The 17,746-nt window shown below is 41.2% G+C and overlaps 1 protein-coding gene across 2 annotated transcripts in view; it reads right to left on the reverse strand.

Moving 5' to 3' along the window:
* MAPKAPK3 (MAPK activated protein kinase 3) overlaps nt 1–17,746 on the reverse strand; it is a 316,126-nt gene that overhangs the window by 213,660 nt on the left and 84,720 nt on the right. For both annotated transcript variants that reach the window (XM_085625130.1, XM_085625131.1), the window contains one exon: nt 3,018–3,253. In XM_085625130.1, the coding sequence (XP_085481256.1) occupies nt 3,018–3,224 (207 nt within the window). In that variant the 5' untranslated portion in view covers nt 3,225–3,253. The remainder of the gene's footprint in view (nt 1–3,017; nt 3,254–17,746) is intronic.

A 17,746-nucleotide genomic window follows, 5' to 3' on the forward strand; every position in this document is an offset into this window, starting at 1 on the left:
CATTATTCTCAGACATTTCCTCATGTTAACCTCTGGGGAGAGCAAACCTCATATATAGGGAAATCACACAGGGGGATTCTTCACTACCTGGGCAGGGAACACTCATGTGTCCCTGCCCTGCCTTTCACCTATCACTTGCTCCACCCCCCCCCCCCCCCCCCAGGTCTCACCCTAAGGGTGCTCTAGTGTTAGTGAAAGGCCCCCTCAGCATTGGCCAATGATTTAAAAAGGCCAACCCGAGCATAAGTGCAAAGGTGAACACATAGGTCTGCAATGGCAGGCTTAAGACATATTTCAAAACATCATGGTGCTACTCCCTGCTGTAATCTAAAACTGTAGATTAAAAGCCATTTATCAATTCCCCAATGTTGACCCATGGGAAGAGTAGGCCTCCTAGGTAGGAAAGCCTGACATGGGGATTATTTACTACCTGGACAGGCAACACACATGTGTCCCTGCCCTTCCCAAACACCCACATCCCGGGGCTTGCCCTAGGGGTGTCCAAGTGGTAGTGAACGGCCCACTCAGCATTGGCTAATGGTTTAGAAATGCCAACCTTAGCATATGTGCAACTATACACCCACAGGCTTGCAATGGCAGGCTTTGAACATGTTCAAAAGGCTATTCTTGTGGGTGGCACAATCAGTGATGTGACCCACTAGTAGCTAGTAAAGTACCTGCCCTGGGTGTGTGGTCTGTCTCTTTACAGGGTACTCACAGGTACAGCACCTAAACCAATCCACTAAGCACCACTTCCTAGCATGTGCAGAAAGGGCGTGCATACTTTCACACTGCATTACAGTGGAGAAGTGCCTAGAGTGGTAAGGCCACAAAAAGAGAATCAGTAAAAAGCAGGAGTAAAAAAAGCAAAAGGTTTTAGGGAAATCCCCTAAGAAGGGCCATGTCCAAAAAAGGGGCATTGTTTGCATTAAACTGCTGATAGTAGGGCCTGAAGTGAAAGTGGAACCGTAAAGTTCGTAAGAGGCATTCTGTTCATCGTGCACCAGGATGGGGAGATGTTCAAGGTTGAAGACTACAGTCCCAGAATCGATGCAATGGGAATCTTAAGGTTGGGTGCGGATGCTCCGCCCAACTAAGGATTTGGTTGGTTTCCTGGTGGTGTGAGAAAAGAGAAGGATGTTTCTGAAACTTATGCTTTTTTAATTGGTATTTCCACAGTTAGTTGTTGAGACTCCTAGACTTAGAGAAGTAAAGACCTCTCTGCTTACTCTTTCTTGCAAGTGTGAAGCTTTAGGCTAAACCCTCATTCTGTTTACATGAGTTTTGCTGAAGTCTATATTATGCTGACATCTTCTATGCTCCTTGAATTGAGATCCTGATTAGATGATCCTGCAGTCAATTTAGGTTCAGAGGAGAGAAGGAAAAATTCTTTATGGAACCTTTATTCACTATACTTTGCTTCTGTATTGTTGTGGCAGTCACTATTCTGTATCTTATCAGTTACGACTTAACCTACTGAGATATTTCAGCTAACTAGCAGTATTGGTGTATCTTTTGAACTTAGACTTGTTTTGCTTATATACTGTATTGATTTGTATTGTAACATAACATTGTTAACGGTATTCAATGATTCCTGGTTCTTATTGTGGAGTCACAGCGGCTTCACAAGTTAGAAATGTTTTGCTGAAATCTTCTCCCTTACATTGCTTCAAGTCAACCACTAAAAGGTTCATACAACCAATGGGGAAAAATCTTTAACCACTTTTCCCAAAAGATTGAGGTGCAAGTACCAGTGCGCTGTCAGGGGACCCCCCTTAAAAGAGACAAAACGAAAACATCATTTGATTTCGTCAATGTGATGGAAACCCACTGAAAAATTTGACAGAGCCACTTTCTTCATGTTTGTTTTCATGTTAAAAAAAAAATAAAAAATACACCACATGAACAAGGGCATCTTTCATTCAGGGGCGGCTCCTCCATTAGGGCGGAGGAGCATCGCCCCACTGCTTTCCCGCAGTGCGAGAAGCAGAAACATAAATTGGTATTTAAAATACCATTTTATGCTTCTGCTTTTCGCACTGCAAGAAAGCAGAAGGGTATGCCTGGTTGGAGGAGTGACTTGCCCAATGCTGTGGGCCCTGACTGTTTGGCCGGCCCTCTGGGGCCGACCAAACCAGTCATGCGCACTCTGCCTTTCCTCTATGTAGGCTGCAAGCAGCCTACATAGAGAAAATGGCCTTCCCATAGGCGCCCGGCTGGGCCCAGCCCCACCAATCACAATGCTGCCATTGCAGTCTATTGATTGGCTTAGGGGAGGGGAGGGAGGCTGCCTGTGGCTGCTTCCTGTTCAGGAGAGCAGCAGGAAAATGTGGGACCCGGCCAGGAGCGGATGTACATTTTTTTAAATTTTAATTACACCGCCTGCAAACCCGCACGACTCCCCCACTCATCTCATTGTATTGCAAATGGAATACTCCTACTGTCTGTGCCTGAGTAATGCGGCCTTTCTTCTAGAATGCCTCTATCATGCTGTATTGAAATTTCCATGTCACGTCAATGTTTTGACCAAATCACTCCTCTTACTCTCGGCATTCTACACTAGCTTTTGGCAGTAGAGGGTAAAATGTAACATCTTGGGGACAGTGGCTCAGCCTTCCTCGAAGCAGTCCTCCTTTTCAAACACTGTCTATGCATTAGTTGGATAACTCAGGTCATCTGGTTATTTCCAGATCATAACACCAAAATAATTCGAAGGGCACTCAAGTTTTCACTCATATAGCAACTCAACATACCCTCCCTCTACCTCTTTATTAATTTAGAAAGCCTTTACAAAATATTTCCTGCCACTTTCAGTAACTCATTTGACCTGGAACTTTGGCCAGTCTCTTTCTAGTTCCTCTATTGCTCAATGTCTTCTAGCACCAGGAGGTGGTGTTAATCAAGCACTATATGAGATAAAACATTAATACACTATTTCTACCACAGGGGCATGCAGTACTGCTTAGGAGACTGAAAGTAAGGTACTTGAGAACCGCACTCAAGAGAATGACACCCACCTTCAAGGCACCCTTTTGTCCTGTGGTTCGGTTGAAGCACTCCAGCACCTTCCCGTTAATGCCCAGACCAAGGACTTGTTTCGACACCTTGTAGTCATCCGTGATGGCGTGCTTCTTGAACACCACCTTGGTGTGCTCGGCCGCACCAGCGGGCGGCTTGGCTCCACTCTGCTGCTCTAGCCCAAATACATTCCCATTGCTCTCCATTGCTGTGAGGAAGGGGACAGGCCCTGGACCTTGGCAAGAAGAGGAATGAAAGAAAAGTTAGGGGTAAAAAAAACCATCAATTTTACTTGCACAGTCTCATGTCTATTTATGTGCACCCAACGTGGTGCCTGTGGGCTGGAATCCTGAATAAGCATGGGTCGCTGCTAAACATTCTCAGATTGTAATGGAGAGTTTTTCAAAACCGTCTCAACAACATGATGTAAACACAACTCCTGCAAACCTCGTGATGTTCCTAAACCTCAGCCAAGTTGGAATATTATAATTGTATGTTTTATTTGCACACTTGGTTTGTGAAACAGTTCTCTGCCTACAAGATTTTCTGCAATAGGAGCTCTGTCAGCACTTTTGCCCCTCCACGTGACAACACATAGCCCACTGGTCACAATCAGAGGGGTTTATTTGGCCAGCGCAGGAAAGAGCGTTGGGGTGGTGTGGCGGGGCAAGGTGTGGGGGTGGGGGGGGGGGGGGGAAGACGGCAGATGACGGGATAGGTAAAATAAATAAAACCACTTACCTTGTGCTCACCACATCACCAACTCGGCGATGTGGCCAGCGCAAGGTAAGTGGTTTTATTTATTTTCTTATTTAATTTTACCTATCCCGTTGCCTGTCGACTATCTCCACCCAGCCCCCGCAGCAACGCTGCACCACTGCTCTTACCTTTGCCGGCCGCGCGTGAACAGAGGATGCATAACCCATCACTGAACACATCAGAACACTGCAGCCCCATACTGATAATTTTGCTGTTATATTGAAAAGCCTTCCATTTACAAAGGAGGCGTTAATCCTGCACCAGAAAACAGATGTATGTTGTAGAATAAATGCACTCAGTATTGTTGTACCAGGTGTATGTGTTGTGTGAGGATAGAAGAGGGACGACTCGATTGGCCCCTGTTACCTCAGGAATGGCAATGCTAAGACACATACACTCATGGGGAGTTTAGCCCAACTCTTTCTAGCAACAGTGGTGGAACAGAGAAAAAGTATTATGTGACTAATTAGCGGTGTGCTAACTGATGCAAAGACGGTGATGTCAGTTTAGGACACACACAAACTAGGACACACACACTAGGAGACACACACGCACTGACTATATATATATATATATATATATATATATATATATATATATATATATATATATATATATATATATATATACACACACACATACACGCAGAGTCTGCCTCTCTGTGAGTAAATGTATTAAATAAATTAGCATAAAGACACAGGCACGCCTAAATATATGTCAGGAACCTCCTGTGCTTTGGGTGTTCCCAACAGTTTTGCCTGTGCTTCCTATTTGGCAGTTCTTGGACTATTCTCTGATACATGCTGAACAAGCTTGTAGGTATACACATTCCTTTAAAATTACAACTATTATCCATTACATTTCAACTCTTGTGAGACTGGCTTCCAACATCAGCGGCCTACAGAGAAGGTTACCACATACTCATAAGTTGGGTTACTGGCGTTTCTCTTATGTCATGGAGAAGTAATACAGAAAGTTTCCTCTATGAAATTATGTAATCAATTTTAAGTGTAAAAAGTCTAGCTACTCAAACTCCAGCTATCTTTCTATAAACAATAATAAACTTCTCATTGATGCCCCATTTGTTATGGTTAAAGGTTTCCAATGTGCTCTGATGTGAGGTATTCATATATTGTTTACTTAAGGCTTCTTATCAAGGAGCGGCCCTGCACCACCACCTTTCTAGGCCAGCAGCTGCATATTCCACACTAGCCTGACAGGCAGAGAGCTACTGGTAGCTCCCGATCTGACCTGCTGAAGACTGCTGCTATAGGTCTTATCGGTTCACTGGGAAACGTTATGTCAGATTCCTTAGGTGTGAGTGGTTTATAATGAACAGTTAGGCCAATGGAAGCTTTAAGCCACTAGGCAGGTATTTTGCTACAAGGAATCTTACAGATCGCAATAGTGGACAAGTGTTTTGATGTTGGTGACCTACCTCAACAAACAAAGGGGACAAAAGATTTTCACTATGGTAATCCCTATTAGGAGGTATTTTATATGGTTTTGACAACTGTGATTTTGTACAGATTTGTAATTTTATAATGGTACACCTTATGCTGGTCTTGTTGGAAAGCTAATGCCTAACAATGTTGACAAACCAATAATAAAGTTTATAGGTTTGATTGCTTTTTATGAAAACTCACGATAGATAGATATTCTCTTACATGGAATCTCACGTATTACTGTATTAGACATGGATTTTGGTGTTAATTACCCCCCCCCTCCCAAAACAAACCATGGATATGATTGATTTGCATTGTAAAAACTTTTGTTATATAATTTCAGGAGACCTAGGGACCTATTTATATGCTGGCAGAAAGGGTACTCTGTCTCAATGGAGTATCTTTTCTGCCAAAATAATGGTCCGGCTGCCCGATTTAAATGTGGGCATACCTTTGGTGTAATGACAGCAGAGACTACTATATCTCCACCGTGCTTACTCCCGGCCTGATGGCCCGATGAAGTAAGGGCTGTCCAAGGTTGACTTGTATGTCTGCTCAAGTAACATAGATGGACAGACATATGAGACAGTTTTCACTGCCCTTCACGTCCAGGAAAACCCTGGAGGTAAGAGACAGTGAAAACTGCAAAATGCACCCTCACCATGGGAGGTAATCCCATGCAGAGGAGGCATTTTTTTATTTTCAAAAGCAAAATCCCGCTTTGGTTTTTTTTTTTAAAGAAAAAAAAAATACAATTTAACTTTGATTGGCTCACTAGGAAAAGGTATTTCAGATGCCATGGGTCGGATCTCTTGATTATAAAAAATTATGGTAAAGACAGTAGCCCTCATTTATTTATTAGGGAACACATATGTTAAAGGCAAATATGCCTTTAAAGGTGGATTGTTTTTACAGCATGTTGAATACTGCAGTCAGGTATTTTGTTCCATGAAACGTCACTGATTACCTTGGAAGGATTTTGGTGTGACACTGAGCTATGGAGGGGCGTGGGAGGAAGGCATTTTTGTACCTTGGAAGGATTTTGGTGTGACACTGAGCTATGGAGGGGCGTGGGAGGAAGGCATTTTTGTACCCTGGTTCAGAGTCTCGATCTCTCAACCCTGCCCAATCCACATATGCTGAGGTGGCAGATGAACAAGAGAGGCAGAGGCTGTGAATTGGGACATTGTAATTAAAAAGCAGAAGGTCTATACCAAATAGTCCAGGCCATTGCTGCTCTATAGTCTTTAATGGAGCTCCCAACATTCCACTACTCTAATTAAATAATTCACAAATCCATATATATCTCAATAAATATCCCTATGGAAACAGAGGCCCTCGGGGTCAGGCATTTTCTGCCATTGGTCTGTCTGGGTATCATTTACAAATCCATCTATGACCGTATACTGGATAGGTGTCAGTCCACATCAGTCATGACCTCTCTTGCCCTGTGAATGATGGCATTCTGATACATCTGTATATAAAAAGGAGGGAGCGACCCCACTGACCAAGAGACAGAGTACTTCAAGTAATGATCAAAATGAGCTCTCGTGAACCAAATCGGAAGTTATATACATCACTCTCACTCACGATTATTCAGATATCAACTACACAATCATACTTATACTACACACAATGCTTAACATGAACCCAAGAAACAATTATATGGACATATATCTATTACCACAATCAATTAAAAAGCATGTTTTTCATTATTGTAAGCAATTTATCATATAAACAATTTTTTCCCTTCTTGATCAAATTTAAAAACGCTTGTATCAAATTTTATACATCAAGTACATATACGTAAACACAAGACTTTAGAGAGACAATTGGCATGTGAAACATTAAAAACATCATCAATTGGTTATTCCAATCGGAATCCATCACAAAGGTCCACTGTGCACTAATTAAGTTGGACCATACGAGTTCCTTGGATATAACCTCGGTAAATACGGCGTCGACACGTTTCAGTGGTAACAAATTGATTATACAACCATCTTCATCAGGACATGATTAATAAGTTGTCTCTCTTAACACCCGAGTTAAAAACACAGTTAAAAAAATCATAACCATAAACTACTACAATACATATATTTATATTTTGATCAAAAACAGACAATCCACACAAATATTTTCTACAATACATCGTAGTAAATAAAAGCACCTTTAGATAATTGTAAAACACTGGTTATAGAGGTTCAGCCATCATTCATAACCCCATCCACACCGGATATGCACATACTATTTAAAATAACCCCATTCATACTACAATCCTGTATTGATCAGTCAGTCTGTTGTAAGAGCAACTGACTAGAATCTAACCACCCACTACCCAATTGGAGCCATGGATAAGAAGGGGGGGGGGGGGAGAATCATTAGTTAGTCCTATTCTAAATGCAATTTACATTTGTTAATAATTCATTCAATTTTTAGCACCCACCTTAACGCGGTATGACTCAAATTTTTGTATTGATAATACAGCAAGATTTGAGTTTGATTTTTTTTTATCATCCTGCAAAGATAGATAATACAGAAAATATTCAACCTGGATTTGGAAATTATTATTATTTATACATAACCCATATTTAGTGGGCGAAACTTTGTTGAGTAGGACCTACCCATTTTAACATTGCACGGTTTAAAAGACTGCATCATCATCTACTCTTTTTTCACTCTTCAAAATTGGTGTAGGGCATCCGCGGTAGATTAACCAAATTCCCCAAGGCAGTAATTCAAATCCTTCAATAGGACCTGCATTCGAATAAAGTGTATGCAAATATTTCTAGCCATGATAGTCATAATAATTAAAAGAATATATGTTATCATCTAATATATAGCCCCAATTCGTAAGAAGTTAACATAATATATTAAGAGCAAACCTATAACCTCCCGTAGTTTACAAACTATAAAATAACCATAAGGTTATGGAGTACCTACCTCAAACCAAACATCAAGGGACTTTACCTCGGAGATAATTTTAATAGTAATCTTCGGGTTATAAAATGACGCACAAGGGCACGTTAGCTCATTATAATGGTCGTCAATGGGATCTGCCTTTCTTCAATCTAAAAATAATTTAAATAGAGAATATGTAATATAATGAAACCTAAACCATGAAGGACATTGGTCGCAGACATGTGATTAATCTGCCATTTCGCACTATAAGGTATCATGACATTGTCTGACCCCTGTTGATACCAGTGTCTCTAAAGGACTCCATGAATTCCTTTAGTCCCTGCCTGTATGAGTCGCTATGTTAAAGAAATAGTGACCTGAGTAGGTTCACGCGGGTTGTCGGCATTTTAAAATTAAAGAAGTGCTAACATGTTTCTTTTTATATTAAAAATAAGCACATAAAAAAAAAATCACATCAGTTGTTGGCTTATGGAGTTAAAGGAATAAAAGCCAACTAATACCTTTAGGGTTGAGTGAATGCAGAATCACACAGGTAATTAACGTTAGGAATTAGGGGTCTTTAGATATCGATCTATGACATTAATGTTCAGTATACGCCACATTTAATAAGTTATGGGCGTTTAGGGTTCAAAATATAAGTACTACCATGTTGCCTAAAGGGTACAATTTAAACAAAACCACACGGGTTATTAACGTTACGCCATTAGGGGTATGGATATCAGTCTATGTCATAAATGTTAGGTATAAGCCAAGTTTAAACACGTAATGGGCGATTAAAATTTAAGGTCTAAATACTACAGTATTGCCCCAAATCGATATCTCCTTACTTGCAAAATGACACCTGATCTCAAGTGTAGTCCTCCATGGTGTCTTATCCCGAGTGCGCATTCGTGAATGCCAAATTTGCCACGGGTTTAAATACACCCGGTAATTACTCACACCTGATGCGTCTATGAGACGTCATCAGTAGGCGGCCAAATCTGTGTGCAAACGTATTACTTAAAATAGAAACGCTTTTAAAGCAGCAAGATGAGATGCATGTATTGTAGTGGGCCCCACATAATACCGTTGTTCGTGAGGGGGACAGCCACAGAGTTTACTTAAGAGAGATCTACATTCAAACTGCAATAAAATAAATCTGTTTGAAAGCCGGTCCACATGTTTACATGGACCATGAGAATTAACGCACCCTAACCTTTTAGAGTATTGGCATCCACTCGTGATAGATAATTTAACAAAGCTCAAAGACAAGCTCCAAGGGATATCTACTATGTTGTTAGGTACACGTCTCTAAGCATGAAAATAAAATAAACGGGGACCAATACAGCATATTACGTGTTTTATAAATTTTAAGAATTAAAGACCGAAAAAAAAATCCCATGGCTATTCACTAACTCCTTCTGTACAAAGCACAATATTCCCCCAATCTATTTGGAACAGACTTTATAGTATGCAGATTCAGGAATACAGGGAATCCAACAGTGAACAAACGAAACCTGGCCGTTACAGGTCCGTCCATCCACAAAGGGGTTCTCCTATATACATGGGACCTATAATACCGTTCTTTTTAAAAAAGCTATCTATTGTCAATTCAGACAATGATTCTCATCCAATCCTCCTTTGTATTCAGTCCTGTCCTAACAGTATCTAAAATTAAAATATACCATTGTTCGCGATTCTTGTGTTTAATGGTAAGGTCGCCTCCATGCCGGTTTCCTTTGATTCTTTCAACAATGAACCATCTAAAGTCAGTGTAGCTATGGCCTACTTTCATGAAGTGACTTACCAACGGTGCTTTTCCGTTTTGTTTTTTACAGCAGATTTATGCTCCAACAGGCTAATGCGCAACTCGCGTGAAGTTTCACCTATATAGCCAATATTGCAAGGACATAATAGGAAGTAAATCAAGTTTTTACTCCTACAATTATTAAACTCTTTGGAGACTAGAGTATGTTTATTGAACGTTATCTCTTTCCCTACAATACACTGACTGCACATTGTGCTATTACTGCATCTGTAGTTGCCACCCACTGGGGGACCCATAAGGGTACGTTGTTCCCCTGATGGTGCTTCACGATATGTATGAACTAGGTCTTTTCTTAAATTATTGTTGCGCCTAAATGCAAACAGAGGTCTGTCTAGAGTTATGGATTCATGGTCATTGAGAATACTCCAATTGGAGTTAATAAGGTTCTTAATTTTATTGCTCATACAGGAAAACTGACTGAAAGACAAGGTTTCTGTTTACCATTTCTTTCTTTTTTCTTTTTAGACTCTGTATTAAATAACATGCTATCAAGGTCATAAAACCGGGAACGTTTGAAGGAATGAGTGATACTTTTTTTGGATAGCCTCTCTTAATTTGACCTTCAGGATATCAGTGTTTCTAATAATCATCCAACGTTGAGCAGTTCCCTCTAATGCGAAGGAACTGCCCAAACGGAATGTTATCTTTTTGTGCCTTAGGGTGGAAGCTCGAATAGTTTAACAATGTGTTTTTATCCGTGGGTTTTGTAAAAAGCTCCACTGCCAGGTATCCTCCAACATCCTTAATGCTTAAATCTAGAAAATTAACAGAGCTATTACTGTATTGTGATGTCAATCTTAAGTTTACATCACCTTGATTCAGCCATTGTAAAAATCCTTCCAGAAGGTCTGTTGTGCCTTCCCATATGAATAAAATATTTTAAATGAATCTGCTCCACTTAAGAAAATTTTCAAAAACTGGAGCACATTCATTAAAAAGGTGTCTACCCTCAAATTGCCCAACATAAAAGGTATGCCAGTTTGAGGATAGATACATTTTTAATGAATCGGCTCCATTTTTAAAAAGTGTTCTTAAGTGGAGCAGATTCATTGACGACACCAGAAGGCACAAAAGACCTTCTGGAAGAATTTTTACAATGGCTGAATCAGTGTATTGTAGGGAAAGAGATAACGTACAATAAACATACTCTAGTCTCCAAAGAGTTTAATAATTGTAGGAGTACAAACTTGATTTACTTCCTATGATGTCCTTGCACTATTGGCTATATAGGTGAAACTTCACGCGAGTTGCGCATTAGCCTGTTGGAGCATAAATCTGCTATAATAAAAAAAAAGGAAAATGCACCATTGGTAAGTCACTTCATGAAAGTAGGCCATAGCTACACTGACTTTAGATGGTTCATTGTTGAAAGAATCAAAGGAAACGGGTGTGGAGGCGACCTTACCATTAAACGCAAGAATCGTGAACAATGGTATATTTCAATTTTAGATACTGTTAGGACAGGACTGAATACAAAGGAGGATTGGATGAGAATCATTGTCTAAATTGACAATAGATAGCTTTTTTTTTTAAAGAACCATGTTATAGGTCCCATGTTTATAGGAGAACCCCTTTATGGACAGATGGACGGACCTGTACCGGCCAGGTTTCGTTTGGTCACTGTTGAATTCCCTGTATTCATGAGCCTGCATACTATAAAGTGTGTTCCAAATAGATTGGGGGAATATTGTAGTTTGTACAGAATTAGTTAGTGAATAGCCATGGATTTTTTTTTCGGTCTTTAATTCTTCAAATTAATGAAACGCCTAATATGCTGCATTGGTCACCGTTTATTTTATTTTCACATTAGAGACGTGTACCTAACAGCATAGTAGATATCCCTTAGAGCTTGGCTTTGAGCTTTGCTAAATTATCGATCATGAGTGGATGCCAATACTCTAAAAGGTTAGGGCACGTTAATTCTCATGGTCCATGTAAACATGTGGACCGACTTTCAAACAGGTTTATTTTATTGCTGTTTGAATTTAGATCTGTGTTAAGTAAACTCTGTAGCTGTCCCCACTCACGCACAACGGTATTATGTGGGGCCCATTACAATACATGCATCTCACCTGGCCGCTTTAAAAGCACACAGATTTGGCTGCCTACTGATGACGTCTCAGACGCATCAGGTGTGAGTAATTACTGGGTGTATTTAAACGAGTGTCAAATTTGGCATTCACGAAAGCGCACTCTGGATAAGACACCACGGAGGACTACGCTTTGGATCAGGTGTCATTTTGCAAGTAAGGAGATATCGATTTGGGGCAATACTGTAGTATTTAGACCTTAAATTTTAAACGCCCATTACGTGTTTTAACTTGGCGTATACCTAACATTTATGACAGACTGATATTCATACCCCTAATGGCCTAACGCTAATAATCCATGTGGTTTTGCTTATATTGTACCCTTTAGGCAATACAAGTGCTTATATTTTGAACCCTAAATGCCCATAACGTATTTAATGTGGCGTATACCGAACATTAATGTCATAGATCGATATCCATAACCCTAATTCCTAACGTTAATAACCCGTGTGATTCTGCATTCACTCAACCCTAAAGTGATTGGTTGGCTTATATTCCTTTAACTCCATAAGCCAATAACTAATGTGATTTTGTTGGCGTATTTTTAATCTAAAAAGAAACATGTTAGCACTTACTTCTTTAATTTTAAAATGCCGACAACCCGCGTGATTATGCTCGGGTCACTATTTCTCCAACATAACGACTCATACAGGCAGTGACTAAAGAAATTCATGGAGTCCTTTGGAGACACTGGGATCAACAGGGGTCAGACAATGTCATGATACCTTATAGTGCGAAATGGCAGATTAATCACATGTCTGCGACCAATGCCCTTCATGGTTTAGGTTTCATTATATTACATATTCTCTATTTAAATAATTTTTAGATTGAAGAAAGGCAGATCCCATTGACGACTGTATAATGAGCTAACGTGCCCTTGTGCGTCATTTTATAACCCGAAGATTACTATTAAAATTATCTCGGAGGTGAAGTCTCTTGAGGTTTGGTTTGAGGTAGGTACAACATAACCTTTTGGTTATTACATAGCTTGTACACTACGGGGGTTATAGGTTTGATCTTAATTAATTATGTTAACTTCTTACGTATTGGGGCTATAGATTAGATGATAGTCATAATAATGAAAATAATATATGTTATCATGGCTAGAACTATTTGCATACACTTTATTCGAATGCAGGTCATATTGAAGGACTGGAATTTGGTTATTCTACCGCGGATGCCCTACACCAATTTTGAAGAGTGAAAAAAGACTAGATGATAACGCAGTCTTTTAAAACGTGCAATATTAAAAAAGGTAGGTTCTACTCAACAAAGTTTTGCCCACTAAATATGGGTTATGTATAAATAATAATTTCCAAACCCAGGTTGAATATTTTCTGTATTATCTATCTTTACAGGATGATAAAAAAAAAAAAATCAAACTCAAATCTTTCTGTATTATTATTAACACAACAATTTGAGTCATACCACGTTAAGGTGGGTGCTAAATATTGAATGAATTATTTAACAAATGTAACTTGCATTTAGAATAGGACTAATTAATGATCCCCCCCCCTTCTTATCCATGGCTCCAATTGGGTAGTGGGTGGTTAGATTCTAGTCAGTTGCTATTACAACAGACGGATTGTAGTATTAATGTGGTTATTTTAAATAGTATGTGCGTATCCGGTGTGGATGGGGGTATGAATGATGGCTGAACCTCTATAACAAGTATTGTACAATTATCTAAAGGTGCCTTTATTTACTATGATGTATTGTAGAAAAAATGTGTGGATGATCTGTTTTTGATCAAAATATAAATATATGTATTGTAATAGTTTATGGTTATGATTTTTTAAATTCTGTGTTTTTAACTCAGGTGTTAAGAGACACAACTTCTTAATCGTGTCCTGATGAAGGTGGTTGTATAATCAGTTTATCACCACTGAAACGCGTCAACGCCGTATTTACCGAGGTTATATCCAAGGAACTCGTATGGTCCAACTTAATTAGTGCACAGCGGACCTTTGTGATGGATTCTGGTTAGAATAACCAATTGAGGATGTTTGTAATGTTTCTCATGCCAATTGTCTCTCCAAATTCTTGTATTTATGTATATGTACTTGCTGTATAAAATTTGATACAAGTGTTTTTAAATTTGATGAAGGAAAAAAAATGTTCTTATGATAAATTGCTTACAATAATAAAAAACATGCTTTTTTTTATTGATTGTGTTATAGATATTTGTCCATACAATTGTTTTTTGGGTTCATGCCAAGCATTGTGTGTAGTAGAAGTATGATTGTGTAGTTGATATCTGAATAATTGTGAGTGAGAGTGATGTATATAACGTCTGATTTGGTCCAAGAGAGCTAATTTTGATCAATTCTGATACATCTGCACATAGAGTACCACAGTGGCGTCAGTCAACTCAAAGTGGTGAGTCTGGCAAATGGATCTCTGCATTTAAATCCCTACCAATCTTTCCCTCCCAACGCATCCCATCTCGCTTCCTCTTCCGTGTTCCTCATTCTACTCCCTCGTATTTTATTTCCTCCTTCCTCTTCATCTTATTGACCTTTTCCTACACCTTTTCACCTCTCACTGTCTCCAAGTCTCTCACCTTTGCACTTCCTTCAATCGTTTCTTTCTCCTGACTTCTTCCCCATCACTCCTTCCGACTTCTACGTCCTCTCTACCTCTACTCTGTTTTCCTCTTTTTCTCTGCTGTCATTGGTCTTTTTTACACTCTTACTCCAATTTTTCTCCCCATTCTCTCCTCTCCACATCCTTTTCTGCGTCCTCTTTTCCAAATGTCTTTCTTTGCTCTCTCTTCCCTAGGGTGCATTACTCTGTTTCGCTCCCAAACAAGAGGATTTGGAAAATTCCTCATATTTTATTACCTTTCTGTATATTATTTTATTTTTGTAACGTTATGCTCGGCCGTATGTATGCCTCTACATTAGCAGCACACGTCTCCCAATAAACCTTGTACCATAGTCACAGGTCCTTGTCTGGCACCACTAAAGGTGGGAAGTGTTTTTTATCCACTTCTCCAGCTGCCCTGGGTCAGTCCCTAAAGGTGGGCCCGCAGCCCCTACACCCCTTCTCTTGTCTCGCAGATCCGGGGACAGGGTAATATATTGGGCAGATTCCTTTTTTCTGAAAAAAATTACAAAGCATAGAAAGGGAAAGGAAGCTCTGGTATTTAGGATAGAAAATATCTAGTCATTTGAAATATTACATTTTCAGCCCGAAAGACACAGTGCCACATTTTCATTAAAAGTATTTTGGAGGAGAGATAAACTTGTAGATTAGTACTTTTGTATTTACATTTTTTTCATAGGAATAGTATGTAAGAGAACTGAATATAGCAAAAAACACCGCAACAGGTAGCCCTCGGACCTCTGAATGGGTCGAGGCCTCCTAACAAAGACACTTCAGAGTAGCGACCAGCCGCGGCAGGTAAGAGCGGTGGGATGGTGGGGCCGGCTGGAGGGGGGGGGGGGGGGAGGGGGGGGATTTTGAGAGACGACCACGAGGAAAAATTAATTATTTATTTAATTTTCCTTGTGGTCATCTCTCGAAATCCCCCCCCCACCCACCCGGCCGGCCCCACCACTCTTACCTGAGCAGCCGCGGCCGGTAGGGACTGCCAACGGCCTGTCCCTAGCTGGTGCGGTTCTTTTTCCTGTTGCTAGAGTGTGGACTGCACTTTTAAGAGCACATTCCTTGATCCCAATTGAGAATAAGTTGAAGACGGTGCCGTGCCGCCTCAGCGGAAATTGGCATGCATGCAATGAACATTAACTACATTGTCCACATGCATTACATTATAGTTTTAAAGTTATAATGTTTAACTGTAAAACGTTAATGTAATGCATGTGGGAGATGTGTACATTCAAAAATATGAAAATGAAAAATATGCACTCACTTTGCTACACGTCTTCCCATCTCGATGCTCTAAAACATTCATCAAGCATGGGCCCCAGCCAACTCCCTTAACCTATCCAGACGCTGCTCTCATGCTGTTAACCATGAGAGAAGCACCAGGATTGGTTAGAGCGGGCTGTCCTGGCGCTCCGAAAGGCACTGGAGGCCTGTGCTTGCTCTCCACCCAGCTGCCTGAAAACAGCTCAGGTTGGAGAGGTTTAAAGTGCGCATGTCTGGCTGGCCGTCGCAAGACAGCCAGCCAAAGTGACATGCGCACCTCAAACTTAAGTGCACACCACTCCTCTCGGCTGCTACCACTCAGCAGCAATGGCCCCACCCCGCCCTGACACTCGGCTAGGGATGGAGTAGTGAAAAATAAAATGGTAATAAATTAGCTTAATTACCATTTTATTTTTCATCTCGCAGCATGTTTTTTAAGTGGGGCGATGCTCCTCCGCTCTAATGGAGGGGTTGCGGCTGGGGTACCATTGTACCACCATCCCAAGAGGACCAACATGCAGGCTATAAACAAGGCCACCATGCAGGAACTTTAAAACAACAATAGACTATGCACAATGGAACTGCTTTGTTTAGATTCATTATTGCAAGGATATTCCTGCTGAGTTTAGACCACATCATGTTTTTATTTTTCTACTTGCATTCTTTTCGTTTATCGGGGTGGGGGTGAGAAGATAGAGGGGCGAATGGGGGGAAGCGTGCGGCAGGGAGGGAAGGGGGGGGATGGGACTGGGAGCGTGGGAGGGGAAAGGAGAAGGGGTTGGGAGAGAAGAGGGGAGATGGGGCAAGGTGGTGGGGGGGGGGGGGGGGAGGGTCATTGGTCTTTCAGGGATCTCGAAGGAAGGGGTCCAGGTTTGTTGGAACACCTCCTCCTGGTCCTGCAGGTCAAATATTACATGTTCGTGAGATGCCGTTTGAACCATTTCTACCATCCAGTCCTCTTGTGAGGGAGGGGCGGGTGATCTCCACTGTCGCAAGATGCAGATTTGGATTGTAGAGAGCACTGTATGCAAAAATTGGCGCTGTGGGCACGTAAGCAGGGCCGGCTCTAGTGGGGTGCAATCGGTGCCACCCCACCAGGCGTTGACTTGGGGAGGGGGCACCCTGTTTCCAAATATAGGTGACCACTTCATGCCGACCTCGCTAGCGCTAGTTGCGCTTTTTCACTTGCTCATTAGTTTTAAAACTACCCGTTTTTGTATTTTATTTAAATTTTGTTCTTTACCTTGTTTTTAATGCTGCGACCCCCCTGGCCTCATTCTGCACCTTAAAACCCCCCTTGGGGACCACCACCACTGCCTTTGGCGGGTCCGGGAGCACGGGGTACCGGGGACGAATTTTAGCGCCATCTTGGATTGGGCGCGGCCACTCTCGCGCATTATCGCGAGATTTCGGCCTCCTGAGCCTACTTGAGGCAGCGAGAGACGGTAGGTCAGCCTGGAGAAGGTGACCACTTCATGCCGACCTCGCTAGCGCTAGTTGCGCTTTTTCACTTGCTCATTAGTTTTAAAACTACCCGTTTTTGTATTTTATTTAAATTTTGTTCTTTACCTTGTTTTTAATGCTGCGACCCCCCTGGCCTCATTCTGCACCTTAAAACCCCCCTTGGGGACCACCACCACTGCCTTTGGCGGGTCCGGGAGCACGGGGTACCGGGGACGAATTTTAGCGCCATCTTGGATTGGGCGCGGCCACTCTCGCGCATTATCGCGAGATTTCGGCCTCCTGAGCCTACTTGAGGCAGCGAGAGACGGTAGGTCAGCCTGGAGAAGGTGACCACTTCATGCCGACCTCGCTAGCGCTAGTTGCGCTTTTTC

This window comes from Triturus cristatus, chromosome 9 (assembly GCF_964204655.1).
Source record: "Triturus cristatus chromosome 9, aTriCri1.1, whole genome shotgun sequence".
Taxonomy (NCBI): Eukaryota; Metazoa; Chordata; class Amphibia; order Caudata; family Salamandridae; genus Triturus; species Triturus cristatus.